The sequence below is a fragment of the Danio rerio genome, chromosome 5 (genome assembly GCF_049306965.1).
Source record: "Danio rerio strain Tuebingen ecotype United States chromosome 5, GRCz12tu, whole genome shotgun sequence".
Taxonomy (NCBI): domain Eukaryota; kingdom Metazoa; phylum Chordata; class Actinopteri; order Cypriniformes; family Danionidae; genus Danio; species Danio rerio.
In genome coordinates, this window is record NC_133180.1 from 5,839,696 (window position 1) to 5,866,240 (window position 26,545).

Below are 26,545 nucleotides of genomic sequence, written 5' to 3' on the forward strand. Positions count from 1 at the left end.
GCTTATGATTTGAATCCAATGCGGAAGAAAGTAGTTCCTCATACAAAAGGGTTTTTGAGACTCTCCATGTTTGATTTTGTTTTTATATTCACAATTATGTCGTCAAACTGTTGTTTAAACGCAATATCACACTCGTAGCAGTGCGATGTGGCTGTATATCGGCACTGGTGGGGGCACTAAGGCACGCATGCCTCCCACCCGTGCCGATATACAGCCATATCACACTGCTACGTGTGATATTGCTCATATATATATATATATATATATATATATATATATATATATATATATATATATATATATATATATATATATATATATATATATATATATATATATATATATATATATATATAGTGATCGTGTTTTTTTATGTTTTATGCCTAATATCAGATGGCCAAGTGATAAATTCTTTATAAATTGTTAAAATATTGGTCCAGAAACTATATAAAGTATACTATATGCAATATAAAAATTTACTTTAATGTTTGATATGACTAAAAGTAGCGCATTGGAGCCAGAAACAGTATTTCACACGTCACGACTTAACAAGCAGATACACAATTATTAAATAACAAAATGATTAACAATTATTTAATAAAAATACATTGCATCATGGTTGAAATGGAGTTTGATGAAGCACAAGCTTAGTACATTGCATATACTATTACCGCAATGATTTTTCGATATATTGTGCAGTACTAGTGTGAACATAAATGCTTCAAAACTAAGCTGGATTTCACATTTTGCATTTTGAGAGAGAGTGAACTGTAAATGCGTGGGGCTCTTACGTGTGTCCACGGTTTCCTGAATGGGAATGAATCCCACAGGCAGCGTGTCCTTGATGTCGATGAGCTTCATGTCTACAAGCACGTTTCCTAAATGACTCTGAGGAGAGAAAAAAGGAAGCACATACAGAAGAATGTAAATAAGCGAATCCTATAGCAATGTCCTTCAAATGTTCGCATTCATTTTAGGTTAAATTTAGGTTACAGCATTCATTTTTACTGAAACGTAAGCTTCCATCGAACAAAATAGTACATTAGTGCCATAGCTTAACCAATCAAAGATATTATAGTTTTGCATTTTTAAAGTCCACATGAACCGAAAGCTGCGACAAGCCTCTTTATATTAAAGATCATATAAAGATATTATAGGTGCGTCCCAAATCACACACTTATCCACTATTCTACGCCATTTTGTAGTATGAATAGTGTAAGTAGTGCGTTTACACTGAAAACCCTAAAAAAGAATAAGTGCACTTTAGAGCTGCACAATTAATCGTTAAAAGATCGCAATCTCGATTCCTTAGACGATCTAAATCCAGCATTTCTACGATTCTGTCAATCATATTTTCAAGTTCAGGAGAGAAGAAAAGGCGGCTGCTCGAGTCTTTTCATTGTTTCACATACATTGCTCAGTGACACTGACACCTCCAAATGATGTTGAATGAGTCACATACTGTATTTATAAGGTATAATTCACCTAAAAATGTCATTTTTGTCTTCATATAATGATGTTTTCGCTGCCGGGAAAAATCACACGTGACGTGAGCTGCTGACCGTGAGCTGTTATCACAGAGAGGGCGCGCGCTCTACTTAATGATAGACGCATGCGCGTCTACTTTAGTGAACAGAATCTGCATATGTTGCGAGTAACAGGTATTAAAGTTGTAAATAATATTCAGTTTGTGGCACAGAGTGATCGTTTGGGAGCCGCGTGAAGTATGAACAAGCACTTAGCAGTCAGAATGAAACAGACTGTGTGTGCACTTTATTTAAATGATCATATCGCATTTTAGAGTTATGATTACGGCAAGCGTTTGATATGCTTTTTTTTTCTTTCATAACGAACACACAGTTGTGCATGAAAATAAATGTTTACAATGTCAGTATAACTGCTCTAGCCTATATAATGTTGAATATAATCTGATAATAGCAAATGTCTGATTTTACCAGTGAAAAAAATGGTCTAATATGACAGATTGCAAGCATATATCTCAAACATAATAATTCAACATCAGAATTATTAAGTAGAATATAATTATTTATAAAAACCAGCAGACCTACACATAATATTATTATCGATGTTGTGCCATATGTTTGTTTTTACCATACCTTTATTTTACATCTACAGAATCGTGAGAAAATAGTGATCTTTATTTTGAGCAAAAAAAAAAAAAGATCGCGATTCTCATTTTAGCCAGAATCGTGCAGCTCTAGTGCACTTTAAATACCCGGATGATGCTTTCATTCAACCGGTAATATGAAGTGTAGACTGTTGGACACTTCACACACTCTACAGCCGCTGCTTTGCTCATGTAGCGGAAGGGGCGGAGCTATCGGGCGCGCATGTTAGATTACTTTATTTTTAATTGTGAAAGCAGTATTCTATGAGAGTGATTATAGCGCCTCCCGATGGTGAATGCGGTTATATTCATGGCAGGTATTATTTGCTACTTGGGTCATTTATTTAGCTAATTTGGCAACCGTCAAATGTCATTAGGGAAACGGTTTAAATTTTCGCTTAGTAAAAAAAAAACATTAGTGCTTCATTTGGGACAACACGGCATTCAAGTACTATGCTATTAAGTGTAATTTAAGACCTATTTTATTTTAAGCTTAAGATGAATTAAAGGAATGTTCTTGAAGAAATCAAGTGTTGGGGTTATCTTCATTCATTAGGGGATATCCTGAGGGTTTTCCTGCATGTGCTGTTTTGTCAACACTCAGATGTATGAGTTCACCGAGACTAAACTAACAGTTGCTGAATCCCTAAACATTCATAAAAGCAAAACTAAACCACAAATATTGCCTTAAAGTTCTTTCCACTCGAGTTTTAAAAAGACTGGACTAAACCACAGAGACTGAGGGAGAGGAAGCGTCTTTGTTTCCATGAACAAAAAGAAATTGTCTAAAAAAACAAATAGAAGAGATCCTGTGACAAATTATAGTGAGCCCTACAGCTCCAACAAGATGTTATGTTAAATAAACACTCTAGCATGAGCATGCATTAAATGTGTGAAAAGTTCAACCCTGTTTTCAGCCTTTAGACTAAATTATGCAGTATTAAAGTTATGAGCTTTCAAAAAATATCCTATTTGCAGGATGTAATGTAGCTGTAATTAAATGTAAACAATCTGCAAAGTTGTCCATTAGAAAAGTGCATTATAAATAAACATAGTGCTCTATTTTAAAGATCTAGGCGCAAAGTTCAAAGCGCAGGCTGCAAAAGCATTAAGGGTGTGTCTGAATCCAAGTTTGCTATTTTAAAGACGGAAAAATCCGCTTTGCGCCATGGCGAATGGTCTAACAGGGTTGAGCTTATTCTTTTAACGACTTATTGGTGTGTTTTGAGAATAAACCAATCAGAGTCTCATCTCCCATTCCCTATAAGAGTCAGTTGTGTAACACCCAAGCGGCAACCTCCCGCTCTCCCTCAGGAATCCAATACGGAAGTAACTAAAACTGCAATTCATCCGAAATTCTGCTAGTCCTGGCCACTCCTGGCTCCAAAATAGGGCAAATTTCAATTGAGTCCACTGTTAGAATGGCCAACTTTACAGCAGAAAAAAGGTGTTTACAGCCTGGTACAAAAACAGATTTTGGTTCATACAGCTAATATTACCCTTCATGACAACTGTGAGGGGGGTGAATTTTTTTTAGAACTCATCCGTTTCTTTTATTCATTCATTCATTCATTCATTCATTCATCTTTTCTGCCACTTTTCCGGGGCCGGGTCGTGGGGGCAGCAGTTTTAGGAGAGAACCCCAGACTTCCCTATCCCCAGACACTTCCTCCAGCTCCTCCGGGGGGATCCCGAGGCATTCTAAGGCCAGCCGAGAGACATAGTCCCTCCAGCGTGTCCTGGGTCTTTCCCGAGGCCGCCTCCCGGTGGGACATGCCTGGAACACCTCCCTAGGTAGGCATCCAGGAGGCATCTGAAACAGATGCCCGAGCCACCTCAGCTGACTTCTCTTGATGTGGAGGAGCAGCGACTCTACAAAATCCAAAGCTCATGACCATAGGTGAGAATAGGAACGTAGATTGACCGGTAAATCGAGAGCTTTGCCTTTCGGCTCAGCTCCTTCTTCACCACAACGGACCGGTACATCGACCGCATTACTGCTGCTGCTGCACCGATCTGCCTGTCAATCTCACGTTCCATCCTTCCCTCACTCATGAACAAAACCCCGAGATACTTAAACTCCTCCACCTGGGGTAAGGACTTTCCTCCAACCTGGAGATGTTTCCTTTATATTAAGTTATATTAAGTTTGCATAATTAAGGGCGTGGTCACTTGATTGACAGCTAGGTCTCGTTGGTCGCCGTCACGTCACCTCAGCTGAATCCTGCTGATTAGCCACTGAACTTGCCATATTTATCGTATTTCTGTGTTGTTTTATGTGGCTTTACACAGTCGACTGTCTTTTGGACTTGTTTCCAACAATTATTAGATGGCATGGCATTCTGAGTGCACTTAATTGTGCTCACAAACCATTCACGTGGCCTCCGTTTCCCATGTAAGTAAAGTTACATACTTATATACCATCTCTATACATGTATTTGTTTTATTTAAGATCATTTATCGTTTATATTTATATTTAGAGCTGTAATGCACTGCAGAATCTGTCAGATTGATTAGCTGTAGGCTCTAGAACCGTCATCTGAAGCGTTGTCATACAGTGTTAAGCAGGATTTCATCAATAGTCTTACATTAACTAACACAGACTATATCTGAAGTGTTTATAAGTAATTTGCGTTTTCCCCCTGTTGAAAAACGTCATAAGAGCAATGTTTAGTGGCTCACTGTATTACAGCAGTGTTTTTAAAAGTCTAAACACTTTATTGATATAGTATACAACCAAGCACAAGTGTTCAGAACACAAACGAGTCGCAGGTGATAAAGTATTAAGCGTTTCTCCCAAAGTAAAGTGTGTCTGAACCAGGTCCAAGCTAAATGCCAGCAGGTGTCTGTAGCTCCGCTCACTCTCCGCCTCTTTGCCCTTGTTTGGTATCCCGCCGTCGGTGTGATGACGCGCAAACAAAATGGCGACGGTTGGCCGCGCCTACTTGTGGCTTCTTTTGCGCTCTTTAGAAACCTATGGGTGACGTCACTGATACTACGTCCATATATTTTACAGTCTATGGTTACACCATAGCGAATTTGCTATTTTAATGACAGACTTTGTAAGTGAAAAAACAGAGCATCTACAGCGCAAGAATGAGAGAATTAGCCTCCTCATTCTTTACTTTTACTCTTTCATGGATAAGGAAACATGTTGTACGCACAGCCATCCATTAGCCTACATAATTAATTTTGTTTGTTAAGCCCAAAGATTTGTTTCAAAACTATTTCTAAATTCAGTTCTAATATCCAGCAAACGAATAAAAGAACTATAATAATCTACTGTGCTCACTCTGGATTTAAGAGTTATATCCAAACACACATGCTAGGCCCCAAATGATCCAAAACCCCACAGGTGGGCAAATCTAAGCTTGGTTTTAATAAAACAAATATGCATATAACAAATAATACTGCTAATAATAACATTATACAAAAGCAAATTGTCATGAATAAACTGAAAAAGCCCTCTGAGATGAAGAAGGCATGAAGGCAGTGGTTTTTAAATTTATGTAGAAAATAATAATTTTTTTAACATTTCATTCCATTAATTCTTTGTTATTTGTAAACACATTTGTTTTAGCTTTACATCCTGTGTGTATTAAGCAATGTGAGAAAAGTTCAATGTAATATATAGCTGAAATCAGAATTATAAGCCCCCAGTATATATTTTCCCCAATTTCTGGTTAAAAGAAAGAAGATTTTTTCAACATATTTCTAAACATAATAGTTTTAATAATTCATTTCTAATAACTGATCTATTTTATCTTTGCCATGATGACAGTAAATAATATTAGACTAGATATTTTTTAGGATACTAATATTCAGATTACAGTGACCTTAAAAGACTTAACTAGGTTAATTAGGCAGGTTAGGGTAATAGGGTAAGTCATTGTATAGCAGTGGTTTGATCTATAGACAATAGGGAAAAACATATTGCCTAAGGGGGCTAATAATATTAACCTTAAAACGGTCTTTAAAAATCTAAAACTTTTTATTCTAGTCAAAATAAAACAAATAGGAAAAAATAATATAGCAAATACTCTGAAAAATTCCTTGAACACTCTGAAATGGAAGTTTTGTTTCAAATGCAATAAATACAGAAAGACCAATTAAAAAAAGACTTGGCCAATCACCTGACCAATTAGAGCAGAGTTGTCTAATGGTAGAGAGGGGTTTACAGACTTTGAGCCCCGAACTGATTAAAAAAAACCTATAAATTAATTGCAAAATTATTACAATTTTATATACACACCTACAAATATACACAATATTATATATTTCATATACACCCTAATACATATTCTGAGAAAATTACAATGTTTACTGATCTTAGATGCATTTAAGCCTGTCAATTCCCGGAGGGCCAAAGTTCTGCAGATTTTAGGATCAACCTCCTCCAGCTCACACCTGCTTAAGAGTCTCTAGTGGTCTTGAACACCTTGATTAGTTGGATCAGCTGTGTTTGATTTGAGTTGGAGCAAAATTGTGCACAGCTGTGGCCCTCTAGGAATCCAGTTTGAGACCCATGCTAACAATATTAAGCTAGTTAAAATACCACATGACCAGCTTTTTAAAGAATGTTTAAGCAAACACGGCTTTGTTTTTTGCTAATTAGGTAAAGCTGTGCATGACAAGTCTCAAGCGTCCAAAATAAAATATTATGGCCAAAAATTGCCAATTAATTCTGATTTCAACTGCATTTATTTATGTAATGTTACCACTGAAATCTCCTTCATTTCTGATAAAGAACTGTAGAAATGACTCACATTCTCTTTGGAAAATGCCCTGGTGAAGCACAGATAGCGGGTCACCTTGGATTTGAACAGACCATCTTTCCACAAGTCTGCGTCAATCCCATCTGTGGTCTGTGCAACCTAAAAGCAAGACAATAATGCATTACAATATACCGCTTTTCCATTGGCAGAACATCAATTTTCTCATGAAGAACACCACAAACCAATATATCAAGACAAAACATTTATTCACATTAAGGGTCCAAAAAACGGATTTTTCCAAAAAAGGATCTCTAATTTAGGATTCAATCTAGGGTAGTCATTTACACGTACTTTAATTATCTACTCAAGGGCTTGTAGGGAATTAACTTTAATGACATAAAAAAAAAAATTCTAGGAGACAGCCAGACATACAACCAACCAACAAACTGTTTTTAAGGTTAATTGTTTGAGTGAGCAGAGAGTGTATGTTTTGATGGTTAGTTACTAACCCTGAATAGTTAGTCACATGTGTTGTGTTGTGTGTGCGTGTGTGTGTGTGTGTGTGTGTATATTTACAGTGCATCCTGAAAATATTCATAGCGCTTCACTTTTACCACATTTTTTTTTATGTTACAGCCTTATTCCAAAATGCATTCAATTCATTTGTTTCTTCAACATTCTACACGCAATCCCCCATAATGGCAATGTGAAAAAAAGTGTTTGTGAAATTGTAGCAAATTTATTAAATATGAAAAGCTGAGAAATCACATGTACATCAGTATTCACGGCCTTTGCTCAATACTTTGTTGATGCACCTTTGGCAGAAATTACAGCCTCAAATCGTTTTGAATATGATGCCACAAGCTCGGCACATCTGTCTTCAGGATTTTTTGCCCATTCCTCTTTGCTGTACCTCTCAAGCTCTATCAGGTTGGATGGGAAGTGACAGTGTACAGCCATTTTCAGATCTCGCCAGAGATGTTCAATAGGATTTAGTCTGGGCTCTGGCTTGGCCACTCAAGGACATTCACTAAGTTGTTGTGGAGCCACTCCATTGATATTTTGGCGGTGTGCTTTGGGTTATTGTCCTGCTGGAAGATGAACTGTCGCCCCAGTCTGAGGTCAAGAGCACTCTGAAGCAGGTTTTCCTTCAGGATGTCTCTGTACATTGCTGCATTCGTCTTTCCCTCTATCCTGACTAGTCTTCCAGTTCCTGCTGCTAAAAAACATCCCCACAGCATGATGCTGCCACCACCATGCTTCACTGCAGGGATGGTATTAGCCTGGTGATGAGCGCTGCCTGGTATTCTCTAAGCGTAACACCTGGCATTCACTCCAAAGAGTTGAATTTTAGTCTCATCAGAGCAGAGAATTTAGTTTCTTATGGTCTGAGAGTCCTTCAGATGCCTTTTGGCGAATTTCAGATGGGGAGTGTCTTCCGTCTGCCCACTCTACCATACAGGCCTGGTTGGTGGATTGCTGCACAGATGGTTGTCCTTCTGTAAGGTTCTCCTCTCTCCACAGATGAATGCTGGAGCTTAGACAGAGTGACCATCGGGATATTGATCACCTTCCTGACTAAGGACCTGATCACTCAGCTTAGATGGCCGGCCAGCTCTAGGAAGAGTCCTGCTGGTTCCAAACATCTCTCACTTATGGATGATGGAGGCCGCTGTGCTCATTGGAACTTTCAGAGCAGCAGAAATGTTTCTGTAACCTTCCCCAGCCTTGTGCTGAGACAATCCTGCCTCGGAGGTCTACAGACAACTCCTTAGTCTTCATGCTTGGTTTTTGCTTTGATATACATTGTCAACCCCGGGATCTTATGTAGACAGGTGTAAAATCATGTCCAATCAAATGAAAGAAATCAAGCTGCTGAAACATCTTAAGAATGATCAGTGGAAACTGAATGTACCTGAACTCAATTTAGAGCTTTATGGCAAAGGCTGTCAATACTGATGTATATGTGATTTTTCAGCTTTTTTATTTTTCATAAATTTGCAACAATTTCAAAAACTCTTTTTTTCACATTGTCATTATGGGGTATTGTGTGTAGAATTTTGAGGAAATAAATAAATATAATCCACTTTGGAATAAGACTGTAACAGCGCTATGAATACTTTCCAGATGCACAATATATATATATATATATATATATAAAGAGAGAGAGAGAGAGAGAGAGAGAGAAAGAGAGAGAGAGAGAGAGAGAGGGAGAGAGAGAGAGGGAGAGAGAGAGAGAGAGAGAGAGAGAGAGAGAGAGAGAGAGAGAGAGAGAGAGAGAGAGAGAGAGAGAGAGAGAGAGAGAGAGAGAGAGAGAGAGAGAGAGAGAGAGAGAGAGAGAGAGAGAGAGAGAGAGAGAGAGGCTCCTTCAACCCATAAGAATTACATAAGATTGTCCGATAGGTCAGATTTATTGGTGGATTAATTTTTGGTCACCCAGGACATCGGGCAACCGGTTTTGTGAACCCTGAATTTTTTTTTACTGATTTAGTTTGAACAATAAAGTTAGCTGTTTAGGCCCTGTCCACACAACATTTTTTGACGTCATTTATCCACACAAAAACACTGTATCAAGTGACTGAAACAGAAACTTTCTGAAAACCCTAGCCAGGGTGAAACTGAAACTCTATGAAACAATGTGGTGTTGTTGCCACTACAACTAGAGTTTTTGTCTCATGACATCAGTGGGGTTTTCTCCTTTCTGATTGGTCAACGTGCCTGGGTTCACACCAAATGCAGAAGATGCGACTGAGTGTAGTAATGCGCAGCTCAATACTAAAATATCAATATGGATTCTCCAATAAAAACATTGATACTTTAATTTTGATACTTCAGTGATTTAAGGCAATTATTTCAATAGCTGGAACACAGTGGAAAGCAATTAAACTATTGAGATCTAGTTTAAATATCATGCGTTGATGGGAACTTCTTTTATTTCTGCCTGGGGAAGTGTGTAGCACAGCTATATTGTAAATAAGGCCACCACCTCAATACATTTCCAAGTTTAAAATTAATTAAAAAATTCTCTGTTTGAAGCAAGGCAAGGCAAGTATATTTATATAGAACATTTCATACACAGTGGCAATTCAAAGTAGAGATCTGCGCGGGACTAAATTTCCCGCTTACATACAATTTCCCGCTTGCATAAAAATCCCGCTTACATTCAGCATTTGTTGTCCCGCTGCCCGACTCGCCCCGTTTTCTACCCGCCGCGCCCGATCCCGCTAAAGAGTGGGCGGAGAACAAAACCGAAAACCACCCAGATATACAGTCCAATATAGTCCAAACAGCATATAACAAGCATTCGCGCACGCACGCACACACGCACGCACGCACACACACACACGCACACACACACACACACACACACACACACACACACACACACACACACAGCAACAAAAAAGCTAAATACAGCATCGCGCTATTTCATTTAGCACATACATATGCGCGCTCGCTCGAGAGTCGGGAGCGATATTGCTAGACGGCCGCTCCCGTCCCAAATTGAACCCGTTACCGACTGCTCCCGCGGTTTATTCGGAAATTTATTTCCGTGCCGCAGAAATCCGGTCGGGTCCCAGACCTCTAATTCAAAGTGCTTTACATAAACAGGAATAAAAGAGAAAATTGTAAGGAAAAAATAAAAAAATAAATAAATAAAAAAAGCGATGATTTAAAGCACACTACTTTTTTTACATTTGGTAGACACCAAGACGTTTTTGCACCTTGAGTATTGGATCGATACTGCCGAAACCAGCCAGGATTTTACTCAGGATCGGATTGGAAATCTATGGTATCTAACACCTATTCTACATAGAGACATATTGTACATGATAACAGAAAATGCATTGCGTATTCCACATCATTTGCACCACGGGACTGTTATCCGCCTTGGTTCTCATGTCTGCATTGACTTGTGTGCAATTTACTAACACCATTACTTAATTCTATTTTTGGTGTGAATCTAGCATTAAAGGGCACCTATGGTGAAAAATCTACTTTTCAAGCTGTTTGGACAGACATATATGTTGGTATAGTGTATAGACGGTCATATTGGGGTCATATAAACACACCAAGTGCTTTTTTTTAATTTAACAACATAAAAACGGTGGACCAATTGGAGCGGTTTTCAGACCGATCGCAACTTGACATAGGAGTGCGGTCCTCCCGCCCACCAAATTGATTGACAGCTTCGCGTAGCATGTCCCGGTTGTCATGTGTATAATCATGTCAACAAGACCAGACGTGCGCAAAGCACCCAGGAATAAAAGGTCTGTTCAGTTCGCTAGGATCATCAATCATCATCAAATGTGATCAAGAGTGAGTTTCACATGTTTAAAATGTTTTAAAACAGTGCATGCGTGTAATGAAGTACAGCGATTCACTTTAGCTTTACTTGATCAGCACAGCCGCATGTCAAAACAATTATAAAGGTAGACGCTTCAATTCCGGACAGCAGACAGGAGTATAATGAGAAATCTGATGGGTGTTTTGAGCTGAAACTTTACATACTAGGGTTGGGCATCTAAGCTATAATGCCGATACGATATGCATCTTGATACAAAGAATACGATCCGATATATTAGCGATACATTTGTGACATTGCGATGCAACACGATACGATTTACACCCATATCACGATACGATGCGATATTTCAGCACTAACTAATTAGATCAAGTTTATGAGATGATGTAAGAAAGGATGCTGTGCCATTGAATGAGTTTGATTATTTATTAACCAAGCAAAACCAAGACTTTTTTTTACAAACTGGCTTTTCTCTCAGAGCCAGAGTGTCAGTTTACAGTAGAGGGCCATTTTAGAACATATAGCACATATTATTTAAGTATTTTCGAGATAACCAGAATGTATAAGTGCAATATATACTATAAATGTATATATTTGCACTCTTTCAACATAAAGGTTTACCATTGCACAACAAGATTTACAAGATTTGTGATTTAACTTTTCAACTATGAAAACAAGTTTTACAAAGATATATTGTGCCACTGAATATTTAAAACTTAAGGTGGTGAACTAGCAGTGTTATGTTGCTTTGAAACAGCACTATCACTGTAAACAACAGGCTAATAAAAATATAAATAAATAAAAATTAACAGGAGGTGTTTAAAACCTTCGTTCTCCGTGACACTGGTCTGAATATCTTTGCAGATGAACAATGCAATAACATCCGTTATTGGCATAGAGCGCACAAAACTGTTGCGCATGGAAAAAAAACTTGCAATGCTTTTCTCACCACTTTTGGAGCTGGTAGCTACAGTTGAAGCAGTGCGAAAGCCGGGGATGCAGAAACACTGGAAGATGCTTTCACAACAACACAGAGGCGCCGCTTCAAGCAAGATTTCAGATTAGTCATACTGCCCATGTATTTTACAGATGCGCGGCACATTTTGCAAATTGCATCTGTCCTGTCAAGTCGTCCATCCTTAAATCCATAATGTTGCCATACTTTAGATTTAAAACTCAGTGAGAAATAAAATGTTTGTTTTGCTTCTCGCGCTTTCTGAGGGCGCACCACTAGCTTCATCCGCACACCTGATACACTGAGTTGTAGTGTGTGCACATCCGCAAGTCCGTTGCTAAGGCTTACTTTATGTAGGTCGATTAAATTATGCGCCAAAAACAGGTTGACAACACTTGTTAATAAATAAAAAATACATTCTATATTAAAAATATAAGCTGTATCTCGGAAAAACCGATGCATCTCGCAAAAACCGATGCATCTCGATTTGCTTCCAAAATTTCATTCATCCTCTGCTGCTCTACCGATGCACTCGCATCGTGCACGCGCATGATGTATCGATACATATCGGTTAATCTTCCCATCCCTATTACATACACATTCTAGAGACGCAAAAAACTTTTAATAAATCTAAAAAAGGAGTAACCTAGGTGCCCTTTAAATGTTTTATTGACACCATGACCTTAACATGCAGAACAGTGCATTTTTCCATTTTCAGACATTATAAAAAAAATAAAAGTGGGGAAAACATAGTATATAAAAACACCTGTGTAAGTGTGGACATGGCTTCAGTTTTGCCTATATATATTAGTATATCAGAGAGTTTTCTTTCGGAGTGCATCTCAGCAGCAGTCAAAACGCATGACTGCTCGATTACCAGACTGATCTGCCCACACAAACAGCCCCCATCAGCTGTCCTGCCATGGAAACTGGCTTCCCACGAGCAGCTCCACAAACACGTCTGAACAATGAGCTGCTAGATTTAACACCGCTGTTAAGAGACTGTCTGAAATGACAGCATTATATCTTGGGAACAGACAAAACAAATCTACTTGTACACCCAGTAGCATGTTACATACATGTAGTTCTAAACTGTTTTGGCCATGAGGCCCACACATAATTAAAAAAAATATTAATAAAGCATATTTACATAAATGAAAGAATATTATTAATATTGATAAATAAACATTAAACATAAAACAAGAAGTCTCAACTACTTTTTGTTGATCAAAAAAAAAAAACTTGTTTTGAGCAACCACAGTTGTTTAAAAGTAGGTTGCATGCTGGCAATTTATTTAGAAATGTATTTAGTCATTAATTTATTTATACTGGAGTGAAGTGATACGCAATGTTCTAAACCAGGGGTCTCCCCCCTGGGGTCCACAATTGACGTCAATAATGAAACGAGATTCAGCCCCTCAAAACATATATTGTTATGCAGTCGCATTTAGCCATATGTGGTTTCGACCCCCACCTAATGGACATTTAAAATACTATCTGCGGGTTACTTTTGGTTTCTCTCAATGTGCTGTCGAGAGTAGCGCACATGCATGTATTTTCTGGGGCTGATTTAAACGTTGAAATATATGTCCGTATGTGCTTTATTTTTACTAAAGTTCTATTTTTGTAAATATTCAAGGGTCATTTGATTATTATCAGTTTTATACCACCTGTATTTTGTTGTACAAACACATCTCCATGGCTTTCACGCAGAGATGTATAAATTACTAGAGAACCAGACTTAGTAAAGTACAAGCGCTCTATCAAGTAGAAGTTGAAGTGCTCTTTAAGCACCATACTTAATTGGAAGAACTGCAGTATTCAACATTTTTTTTACTTAAGAATTGCAAGTAGTTTATTTCAAAATTTACTACTCAAGTACTGAAAGTAAAATTACAAGTATTGTGTAGTGTAGTTATTAAAAAAAGCAAAGACATCATATGGTTTTGTTTATTTTAAATATCTTTTTTGGGGCATGTGATTAAGCAAAATAAAAAGAAATATGGTTTACGATTTATATGAACTAGGAGAAAGTTTTTCTCTCGCGCTTGAACCACAGATCTGACAGATTATAACAGCTTTAACTAAGGGTGTCACGATCCTCCAAATCCTTGATTCGATTATATTTTCGATTCTTAAGTCACGATTCGATTCGATTTTCGATTATGAAAAATTAATTAATTTCGAATTAATTATTTGTAGCCTACCGTTTAAACTACCTGACCTGCATGGTCTTTGTTTTAACCATAACCAAATCATACAGTAAATGAATAAAGGTGAGAATTCTGCATTTTAGGCTTAAATTATAGAGAGACATATGTTATATATAGCAGATGAACCGAGACTGCATCAGATCCCGAAGCAGATCAATGTTGATCATTTCCGCACTGACAGCTCAAAAGAAAGAACAAAACAACTGGCCTAACACAACATATAAGATTAAAACATGAAAAAATGATCAGATAGTAACTTCGGGCTATTTTCCTAACGGATAAACAGAGATCAGGCTGGATAAACAGCTCTCCTTAATATTTCAGCATGCTTTCACTTTCGCATTTACCGGTAAGAATGACATCTCGCCCTGCTCATCATTCTCTCTTCATATAGCCGTATATATGGCTATTACACGATTATAATACACTGTGATATAGGGTCGTTACCTTGGTCGTTAGTTCGTTGCATTGTTTTGTTTTCTCACTACAATCGATCCGCTTAATAGGGCAGAGGCCGTCTCATTCAGGCGATCTCGGACTGATTGATTTGGCGCGGATGCGAGCGCAACTGCTGGATATATGCCAAACAAACCGCGCTAACGGGGGAAACGAGACAGATTCCGAAACAATCGTCTATGTGTGAAAGCACCGTAAGATTGTAATTGCACACAATTGACAGACAGTCGCAGCACACAGCTCTGGCTCGATCTGGCACGCAACAAGGCAGCACTGTACACTGACCCGAGCATCTCGAACACTGGCCCCGGGCCATCGGGCAGTCCTGAAAGTTTAAGCCCTGTCGACGGGTCTCCTGCGTCTGCACAGTTTAACAAGCACTTCAACAAGCCTGTTTTTCCCGCTTGGCAAGCCAAGCTGACGTGACATTGGGGGCGTGGCAGCATCGACCATTCTATTTTTTGATTCGATAATCGAAATTGAGCATAAATTTCAATCGATTTCGATTTAAAATCGAAATCGTGACACCCTTAGCTTTAACACACTCCTTTAAAAAGTTGTGTGTCACAAAAACATTCTGTGATCCACTCAAAACGCTATTTAAACCCATTTTCGGATTGCAAATTACTGGTTGTAAATGCTGTAAACGGAAGTTCTAAAGATTCTACCGCCAGTCGTTGGTCGATATGGCGCCCTCCATGCAGCAGCCAAGAAAAAGGTAGAGGTGTGAATCTACTCTGGTCTCATGGTCTGGTTTGGTTGCGATTATCATGCCATCGATTCGGTTCAATTCGATATCTCGGTCACTGTATTTCTCCCCTGCGTCTGTGTGCTGTGTAAAAATCAATACGTGCCCAATTGGAAACTCCCATTTTTATGCAAAACCTTCCCTCTTCCCCTCCCCTGACACTCCCACCTAAACAGAGCTGGACTTTTTAGAGCCACTTTCCTAACTTTTTCCAAACTAGAGGTGTAAAACACCTAGCTGAGACAGGGGGGTTTCGTGGCACTTTAAATGCAACTTGATGCTGATGAAAGTTGTAAAAATTACATTATTTAACCAATAGGTGGTGACAAACAATCATCAAAAATATGCCACTAAACAGTTTTTCAAAAATAATACATTTAGTAATGAAACTTATTTTCTTGAGTGAATTATTGAATCGTTAAATTGAAAATGAGACTGAAAATAAATATGTGAACACGATAATGATGTTAGATTTATACAATGAGCATTATCAGCAACAGCAGCAAAGATCATTTTTCACAATATTGAATAAGTTACTTTTTTATTCAGCTGGTTATTTCTTGATTGAATTGTTTAATTAAAAATACAGTTATGTTTATGGCAGCATAATGGCTCAGGGGTTAGCACTGTTGCCTCACAGAAAAAAGGTCACTGGTTCGAGTCCTGGCTGGGCCAGTTGGCTTTTCTGTGTGGAGTTGACATGTACTTCCCATGTTGGTGTGGGTTTCCTCTCTGAGTGCTTTGGTTTCCCCGAATAGTCCAAAGATATGCGCCATAGGGGAATTGGATTAACTAAATTGGCCGTAGTGTATGTGTGCGTCCCCGTACTGGGCTGTAGTTGGCAGTTCATTCCACTGTGGCGACCCCTGATTTATTTATTTATTTATTTATTGCCGCATCAACAACTTTTGGGTATTTCATGACAAAATGGATATACATAAAATACTACATGATTAAAAAAAAAATTGTATTACAATAAAAAGTTACTTAGACATATATTGGATAGAAATAGACTAAATTTACACAAAAATATATTCAAAGTTAAATATGATTTTTCAGTAAAATTTTTGATAAATAATATAATTTTTTTGTCTAATGGTATTCAAACTTTTACATTCAAACAAAATATGTTTCATGGTAAGAGCAGCCTGGCAGTAATTACATTTAGGTGGTGCTTTGGCGACGCCTGATAAATAAAGGAATAAGCCGAAGGAAAATGAATGAAAGAACAAATTAAGTTATGTTTGTTAAAGTCAAAAGTTTCTTGCATTACTGTTTTTGTAATAAATGAAAAGCAAATGACGTCTCCAGTTTTTGCTGCTCCAAAAAATGGTCCAATACGAGACTCAAAAACCATAGCGTGATCCGAACTGTGAGATTTGTGACCTGTTACACTACTATATATCAATATGTGTATACATGTAACAATATAAAATTGCCATGGAAAATATTGCAATATTATTGAGCATCAATATTTCCCCCATCCTACAATGTGCACCACCACATTTGCACATCTACAGCTAACAAGTTTTATTTTACAGCAACATTAATAAGGTGAATGTAGCTGTGTCTCATTTCAGAGGCTGCATTCTGCAAAGGATGGATTAGAAGTGCGCTGCGTCAACACAATGCGACAATGGCTGTCTCATTAATAAAAAAAAAAAAACGACTCCTTCAAACGTAGCCTCCAAATGCGTCCTTCATTTCTTAGGTAATGAAGGACACAAGCGGTGAATCCTTCACGGCCTCAAACGTCCCAAGATTCATTGGGCCCTATCATACACCCGGCGCAACGTGGTGCAAGGCGTAACGCAATACTTGTTTGCTAGTTTCAGCTTGCCGCAAGAGTCGTTTTGAGGCGTTGCGCTACGCTGTTTAAATAGCAAATGCATTTGCGCTCATATGTGCACCCATAGGCGTTCTGGTCTAAAAAGAAAGGCGTTCTTAGGCGCACTGCTGGCGCGTTGCTATTTTGAGAAATTATAACAGATTTTTCATTAGACCAAAACTAACCCGGTCTAAACTCAAGCGCAGAGTTGCGCCTCGCTTACACACTGCTTAATACGCACAAGAGAACAATAGGCAAATATCTTTACATATGAAAAAATGTGAATATTAAGGATATATATAGGATATAATAAGAATAGATATAGAATATAAATATAAAGGATTAAAATATTACAAAACATGTTATTTTCTAGCCTACATAAATATGAAAAATCACTGCTCATTCACATCACATCACAGTTCATTCAATTTGCTTTTGTATTATGTTAATATTATTAGCAGTATTATTTATTATATCCATATTTATATTTGTTTTATTAAAAACAAGCTTAGATTTGCCCACCTGTCAGGTTTTAGACCATATGGGGCACAGCATGTGTTTTAGGATATAACTCGGGTTTTTGAGCACATTTTGTTATTATTATTCATTTATTCGTTTGCTGGAAATTAGAACTGAATTTAGAAATAGTTTTGAAACAAATATTTGCGCTTAACAAACAAAATTATTTAATTGATGTCTGTGCGTAAAGGTTTCCCTATCCAAGAGTGAAAGTGAAAGTGATCCATTATCTCTCATTCTCACGCAGTAGATGCTCTGTTTAACAGTTTTCTGTTTAAAAAACTGTCAACTGTTAACCGTTTGCTAGTGAAATGCTCATTTTTTCCACTTAGACTTACTTTGCGTCCTGTAAATAGCGAATGCGCTCTTGGCGTGACGCAGCTGGCTCTTAAAGGGAATGGGAGATGAGACTCTGATTGGTTTATTCTCAAAACACACCTATAACTCATTAAGAAAATAAACTGAACCCTTTTAGACCATGCGCCACGGCGCAAAGCAGATTTTCCCGTCCTTAAATTAGCAAAAATGCATTCCGACACGCCCTGAAAGCGTTTGCGCCCTGCGCATGGACCAAATAGCGCTTTTAAAATAAAACTCCGGTTTAAATGTATGAATTAAGTTTATTTTCGTGGATATGTAAACACATGTTAAAAAAAACAATAGTATGACATGTTTTACCAAAAAGTGATTTTATAGACAGTTTACATGATTGTGTGTACATGTATGGATCAAATGAACTATATTTCCAGCTTCTTTCTACCTTGTTTTGACTTCAGATCGCTTAAAATAAGTTTTAAAATCTAAAAAAAATATATATAAAAATGTTATCAGCGCTTAATAACAGCAGCTGCTACGGTTGACTGTTGACGAGATCCGTCCTCTGTAGGCTAGATCGTCTCATTTCAAAACGCTCGGCCCTGTCCTACGTGGACTTCGAAGGACTCACCTTTGAAGTCGGCATCCTTCGGAAGATGCAGCCTCTGAAATGAGAAAACAGCTAGAGACAACATTTTGGCTGCACTACAACTAGGGCTGGGCGATAAGGCAAAAATGCAATCTCGATAATTATTTTCAAATGACTGATAACGATATATATTTCGATATAAGTTGTTAATGCATCCAGATTTAAAAGAGTATCCCAACAATGACAGAAGCCACAAACATTAGAGAGTCCATTAAATGGCATGACATTTCCAGCCGATAAATTTTCGATGGTCCAACATTCGGCATATCTCTAATATCAACACACTTTTAAACTCCCATTGTTGTACATTTCTGCTTTGATTGACTTTATTTTAATATAGAGTGAAAAAAAGTGCAAAGCTTATCATTGTTATCGACATTAATTTTATGGCAATTCAATATAACATGGTTTATCGGCCCAGCCATAACTAGCACCATTAATTATAACGCATTTTTTGGGTTCATTTTTCCGCCAAGTGTATTCAGAATTGTTGGTTTGGGTCCAGAATTTTAATTTCAGTGCATCCCTATTTTTTCTGTTAGCTTTAAAACATTTAAAGTCATCCTAGAAGAGTATTAAATGAAAAGATGAGATGGTAAAACTTTAAGGGTTATCCAAGGGCCAAACACCAGCACTTCTGTAGTTTGATACTGAACAGACAGAAAGACACAAGAAGGCCACTGTTAGCGCTGGGAACAACAGATTACTCTCTCTCTCTGATGCGTTGCGTGTAGACTACAGCGGTTCTGCCATTTGAGATGTCGTTTTGGGGGTGGAATGGATGCTATCAACAAACCCCGCTTTCACACACTCACTGCAATCCACACAGGAAGCATTGTTAAGCTCTGCGTTGGAGTGACGACAACGACCGGACGGCCAAAGAAAACAACAGCCCCGCTGCATCGTCTGCTGCCAAAGTAGGCTCAAAAACACACAAATACAATGTGCAAAGATGTTTTAGCGCCGCAAAACATCAGCAACTGGGCCAGTGATCAGAAGTGTACTTTCTGGGGTGTGATGTGACGCTCATGTCATGCGATTAGTCCAAACACAAATGTGACATTTTCACAAATTATCTCACAGAACTCTTACGAGATGAAACAGCTTTTACAATAATTATGTTTCCATGCAAAGATGCGAATTAAATGTATGTGCAAACTGGAATATTGCACAAAAAAACATGCAAATAAAGCAGTGTTTCTAGCCAACGAGTCAAAGAGAATAAAAATCGACACTTCCTGATTAACTGGCACCAAATATCAATAGTAAAAGCAGAATTTGCTGCGGTAGGAGAAGCTGCGGGAATATTTTCTTTATTTAGTAAACGACTTGCGTCACAGAAAACAGAAGTTTTGAAGATGTAAGATGTAAACGTTCTTGATTCTGGGGGTCATTATTAATATAATAACAATAACTAAGATGGTTAAGGCGTTTAGGAATGAACAAAACAACAATTCAGATGTTTTAGGGCGTACTCACACTATGCTATCCGAACCGTGCCCGGGCCGGTTTCTCGGATCGTTTGAGAAGTGTGAGTGCTCTAAATCGGGCTCAGGCACGGTTCACTTGGCCGGCCTTGGCCCGGTTGGAAGAGGTGGGCCAGAGCGCGGTTCACTTGGGCTTTGGCGCGGTACGCTTGTGTGTGAGTGCAAAACAGGCCAAAGCCCGAAATTGAAAGCGAGACGTGACTTTTAAGGAACTGTTTCATATGGATTAATTAATCGTTTGTACTGTTCAATAAACGCAAACTGTCGCAGTTTATTTAAGACGCAAACCCCTCACTGCACGACAGCTGCACCTTCAGCAAACCTCATAATTCATGCAGCACGAGGACTTTATGATTGTTTATGAGTGTCAAAAGTGGCGGATCTGTTCGGCGAAGTATCTGACTGCGTCACCGCATCTCTAAGGACTGTTTGGCAAAATATATGACTGCATGTCACCACATCCCAAACGACTTAAACGATATAACTGAAGAAATCTTCACTGTGCTGAGCGAGAGCGCTTACTGAACAGCGCATCATCGATAACGTAAAACTTGATTTTAACTTCTGCGTCAAGTGACCGGCGTAACCCACGGCGCAGGCAACGCGCGTGGCTGTGCATTTATACTTCTGCGCGCTTTCTCTGTCGGTCTGCATTAACACTTCCGAAACGCTAGTGGGCAGTGAGGTGTTAATAATCCTCTGTGTCGAGTTTCTACTCTGCTTTTTTGCTTTTCCTGAACACATTTTGAGGCAGGAACCGGCGGACGTGCAACAACTTTAACTATGAGGTAAACACAAAACAAAACTATCCATCCGGAGCTCCTTCACGGGACTCCACACTTGTAAACAATCGCTCGTGCTATTTGCGCGGCTCTCGGTCCCACCCAGACTCATCAGCGCTACCAAGCCGACCAATCACAGAGCTTACGCTACGCGTTGTTGCGACGTGTAGTTATATTTTTTGAGAGGTGCACGTCAGTGACGCCGATGGCCACGGCGAAGGGCTATGCGTCAGCGCCGTAGCATACGCCGGCATTTGACGCAGAAGTATAAATCAGCCTTTAGCGTGCCAAGTCCCGATTGTAATGTGAGTGTGGGCCCATGGGGGAGACTGGAGGAGGGACAAGCGTGCTTTGGCCCAGTTCAAGGCAACTGTACATAGTGTGAGTACACCCTTACAGTGCGCCCTTTTGTGTTGAAATCACAACTTTTTGTAATGCGCATACTGGAATTTGTTCAGCAAAAATGTTTCCATGGTAGTTTATGCACCTTTTTTTCTAATCGAATTAAAAGTCCCTACTCTGTTATTGTTTTTTAATGCGCATTTTGTGCATCTTCGTGTTTCCATCAACCATTTGCATATCCAAAATGCACATAAAAATAGGTGGATATAAATACACCCAAAAAGAAAAGCTAATGAAAGCCCAACACAAATACTGGCTGGAAACACTTATAGTTCACCCTAAATTAAAATTCTCACCACTTACTCACCCTCAAGTTTTCCCAAACATAAATGAGTTTCCATTTTCTGCTCAACACAAAATACATCATTTTGGAAAATATTGTAAAGCTGTAACTGTTGACTTCCATAGTAAGAAAAACAAATACAACAGAAGTCAATGGTTACAGGTTTTTAACATTTATCTAAATATCTAAAGAAACTCATTTACAGTTGAAGTCAAAATTATTTTCTTTTCTTTTTCAAAATTTTCCCAAATTATTTTTAACAAAGCAAGAAATTTTCACAATATTTCCTGATTTTTTTTTCTTCTGGAGAAAGTCTGATTTGTTTTATTTTGGCTAGAATAAGCATTTTTTTTCAATTGTCTACTGAACAAACCACTGTTATACAATGACTTGCTTAATTACCCTAAAGTCTGTTTCACACAGCAAGTGCAAGCAGCGCGTGTTTTTTTTATGGCATCCATGTTAACAGATTAGAGCTTTCATACTGCAGGCAGATGCAGCACATTGGCGCCAGGCGTGAGCATCGCTGAGGCAGCAGTGCCGCGATAGTTTTGGCAAAAACTAGCAAAAATATTATATACAAGATCTCACAAAAGAAAATAAATCAATTAATGCATATTATGGATGGGGGAAACAAAAATTAAGTGGCGCAAATAAATGAAAGCAATATAAGCAAAATATATATATATATAAAAAAACCCTAGCTGAAATTACCCTCTAAATTATCTAATAGAAAATAAACAAACAAAACATCTTCAGCGTTTTCATGCTATAACTAAAACTACATTTCTAACCAAAAATAAGGAGAAAACTTACAGCAGGTGGCGCTCACTTCTAAACTAGTGTGTTTAGACAGTGGAGTTATCTGCGTGATGCGAGGTGTGTCACATGACATCTACACTCCTTGAATCCCAGGGCAGGGCTGACACCAGAGATCAGGGAATTGTCACATACACACATACAAGACGGTAACAGCAACCAAAAACAAGAACAAGACCAAAACCAAAACTCTATTTTTTGAATATAAATATTTCCCAAATCATATTTAACAGGCATTTTTCACAGTATTTCTGATAATATTTTTTCTTCTGGAGAAAGTTTTATTTGTTTTATTTTGGCTAGAATAAAAGCAGGTTTAAATATTTTGAATGCTGTTTTAAGGTCAATATTATTAGCCCTCTAAAGCAATATATTTTTTTGAATGTCTGCAGAAGAAACTACTGTTATGCAATGACTTGCCTAATTACCCCAATTAAGCCTTTAAATGTCACTTTAAGCTGAATACTAATATCTTGAAAAATATCTAGTCAAATATTATGTGCTGTCATCATGGCAAAGATAAAATAAATCAGTTATTAGAGATGAGTTATTAAAACTATTATGTTTAGAAATGTGTTGAAAAAAATCTTCTCTCCGTTAATCAGAAATTGGGGAAAAAATATAGAGGAGGACTAATAATTCTGATCTCAACTGTAGGTTTGAAACGCATAAAGGGTGATCAAATAACAGAAGTTTCATTTCTGGTAGATCTATCCCTTTAAAGACGGCTCTTTGGTCCCCTTGACATTTCTAGTGTTGTGATTACGTAGATATAGCCTGCAAAGCTGTGATCCTTTAAACGTCAGGTGCTGGAAAAACAACCACACCGCATACAGATCGAATTTCTCCTGGCCTGTTCACTGTGAATGCCTTTGAACTGAGGGCATCGTGATCAGGTAATTTTTCTGCAACTGAGATCAACACAGTTTGAGTGCAGATCTACAGACTCTTTGTTGATACTAACCCTAAAATATATCTAGCATCATTCTTGTTGCATATCAACAATTAAACAAGTTATTCCATGCTACAGCACACAAATTAGTGTACTCGAAACCTACAGAGCAGGCCATCTACTCAGATACACTGATAGTTGTACACATAAAGTCATGTGAAAGGAGTTAATGCAACCAATTAAATTAAGTGGTTTTCTGAATTAGAAAAAAAAGCTATATGATAGCTAATAGGGCTGTAACGATACACGATATGAAATTGAAATCGCGACACTCAGATCTACGATCCTGTGTCGCGGTGTGATAAGGGAGAATCGCGACACACCCCGTGACTACCTTTCCAATAACGTCACGCGTGCCTGCAAAAGTTGAGCTAGTTGAACAAGAACGTGAGGAAACAGTTTTTTTTTCCGCTCGACATTACGAGCACTGCTCCGTTTAAGCCCTCGCAATAAGCGTTTAGCCGGGAGAGCTCGCACTGAGCTCTTAGTAAGGGACCGCCTGAATGTGTCAGGAATATCAAAAACAAAACCAACTTAACCCCACTTGACAACAGACAACGGCGGAAACATTGCCAATGCTGTCAAAGCATTATTGTTAATGTGGCTGCGCGTTCAGAGGGATGGACGTTCACCAGATGCCCCGACTCCTCTGCAGAGGAAACTTTTCTGTAACCGTGCTGTGCGCTTTCTGTTTAACCCTTTGGGAGTTAACGTTACGTGCTGACTGACAGGTGCGCGATGAGTGAGGCCAGGAAACAGGACGAAGCTTTCAGTTAAGATGAACACAGTTTCTATAGTTATACTTTATTTAGAGATAAAGGTATATGACTCTGCATATAATCACTCTATCTTGCTGGAGTTTATAGCCGTTTCGCTTTACTTCAGGACGCATTAATGCCGCTGTTTTAAGTTATCCAGAGCTGTATGAATGTACAAATCGTGAATATCACAATAGTATTAAATATTACAATTGTAACTACACAGACAGCAACACTTTTGCACAGTCGATACCCAGCTGATTCAGTCGTTTCATAAGAGGGCCGCGCTTCTTCTCTTCTTTTTTCCTTGTCAACATAAAGGCAGTGAGGTGCGTCTTGTTTTCGGCTTATAAAGCATGTATACACATTAATGCAATAGCATATTTAAACAACAAAACTGTTTACAAAAATTCTACACATGCACGCGTTGTTGTTGTTGTCTTTTCATCACGCAGCGCACGCACTTGAACCGCGAGAGGGAGAGAGAGGAAACCATCAGGACTTTAAAATAATGATTTCTATTAAAAATGTAAAAGGTTTTGTGATTATAATAATAACAGCGGGGCATTAAATAAATGCATATTTTCCGTGGAGCGGGCAATTTGAGGAAGTCTGCGATTTTTATTTGACGGAAGAAAAAACATATGATTGGAAAAAAACAGCCTATGCCGGTTATTAAAAATAATCAGTCAGTATTTACGTTTTGTAATATAAATTAATTATTTAAATGCAAATCATTTAGGGCAGTCCTATTTATTTTATTCATTTTATTTAGATTATTCTGCTCTTCTGTGCTTAACACTGTAGGTACGTGAAAATGCTCTGTTGTTCTGTTCTGTTTTTAATATGCTAGCATATAAAAATAAATCAGTAGCCTATTTTAAAATCCAATATTTAATGTGTCAGACCCAAAATAGACACGTCAATTTGTTTTAAATAAAATTAATAGTAATCTGACCAGTTAACCGTTAATAACCGATTAATGATCGGCGTTTGTCGGTTAGCAAAATTAACCGAAATGAGCATCCCTAGTAGCCATTTAATTTACTTTTTCTATGTAAGAGAACTTGATTGAAAAAGAATTTTCAACATGCTTGAACCATCTACACAATGGAGTTTAGTTCTGTTTGGTTTTTCAACAGTATTTTGTTACAAAGAAAACAAAAGTGATATAGCTTTGGCTATTTATTTATTTTATATATGGCTATTTATATTGCTAATAATTTGCATAGTTAATATTGTTCTTTTATGTTTAGTTTATAAAGATTTTTCAAATGTTATTTAATAAAAAATAGTTTTAAAAATCTTTTTTTTCCCACCCCACACGAAAAAAAAAATCGTGATACGAACCGAATCGTGGGTCAAAAATCGTGATACGAACCGAATCGTGGGTTTGGTGTATTGTTACAGCTCTAATAGCTAAGGGTTCAATCTACTCATGGTTCAGTATGCATCATGGCTTTAGGGTCACGATTTCGGTACGGTACGGTTTGTGCTATGCTTAGAAAAAAAATGCCTACAGAACAATTTAAAGAACAATAACAATAACAATTTCTTAAGTAAAAAAACATCTAATAATGCAACAGCTTCACACATATGACTGTAGATTTGCATGTTCTTGAGTTAATTAAATAAAAGTAGACCATTTTCAAAATTTTCATTCCGGAAAATAAAATTTTATGACCTTTCTGGAAAATTAACATAAATTTTCCGAAAGGTCTGTATGTGTGAACAGGCCCTTTTTGAAAAAATAAGGGAATTTGTTCACAATTCTGCAGATCATCAGTTCGGGGGTGCAAGATCTATTTTTATTTTTTAATGCTATAGACCTTTTTCGTAAATCCAAAATCACCAATTATGCTTTGAGTGTATGCATAAGGAGGATGCTTCTAACTTCCAGTCAGCAGCTGATGTGTATAAAGTCACATGTGATGACCAATGTAGCAGATCTAGATCAGCAGTTCCCAAGGAGAGTGTGTGTGTGTGGGGGGGGGGGGGGGGGGGGGAGATTGGTTGCGACCCACAAGGGGGCCTCAGCGAGCTTTGTGGAGGGTTGAATCATATTTAATAAAAAAAATCTTAGCAGTGGACAATTGGGATCATGATCATGTTGCCTTAGTTAATTTCATCCCCTAGCTCAGTGGTCCTCAACCACTGGCCCGTGGATCAATTGGTACTTGGCTGCACAAGGAATCATTAATTATTTCCGTTTTATTTATTATGCGAGTCT

At 38.0% G+C, this 26,545-nt stretch overlaps 1 protein-coding gene across 2 annotated transcripts in view; it reads right to left on the reverse strand.

Moving 5' to 3' along the window:
* Positions 1–26,545, reverse strand: part of mvb12ba (multivesicular body subunit 12Ba) — a 79,870-nt gene that overhangs the window by 25,586 nt on the left and 27,739 nt on the right. For both annotated transcript variants that reach the window (NM_001076606.2, NM_001431133.1), the window contains exons 3-4: positions 6,895–7,002; positions 792–888 (exon numbers count right to left, since the gene is read on the reverse strand). In NM_001076606.2, the coding sequence (NP_001070074.2) occupies positions 792–888; positions 6,895–7,002 (205 nt within the window). The remainder of the gene's footprint in view (positions 1–791; positions 889–6,894; positions 7,003–26,545) is intronic.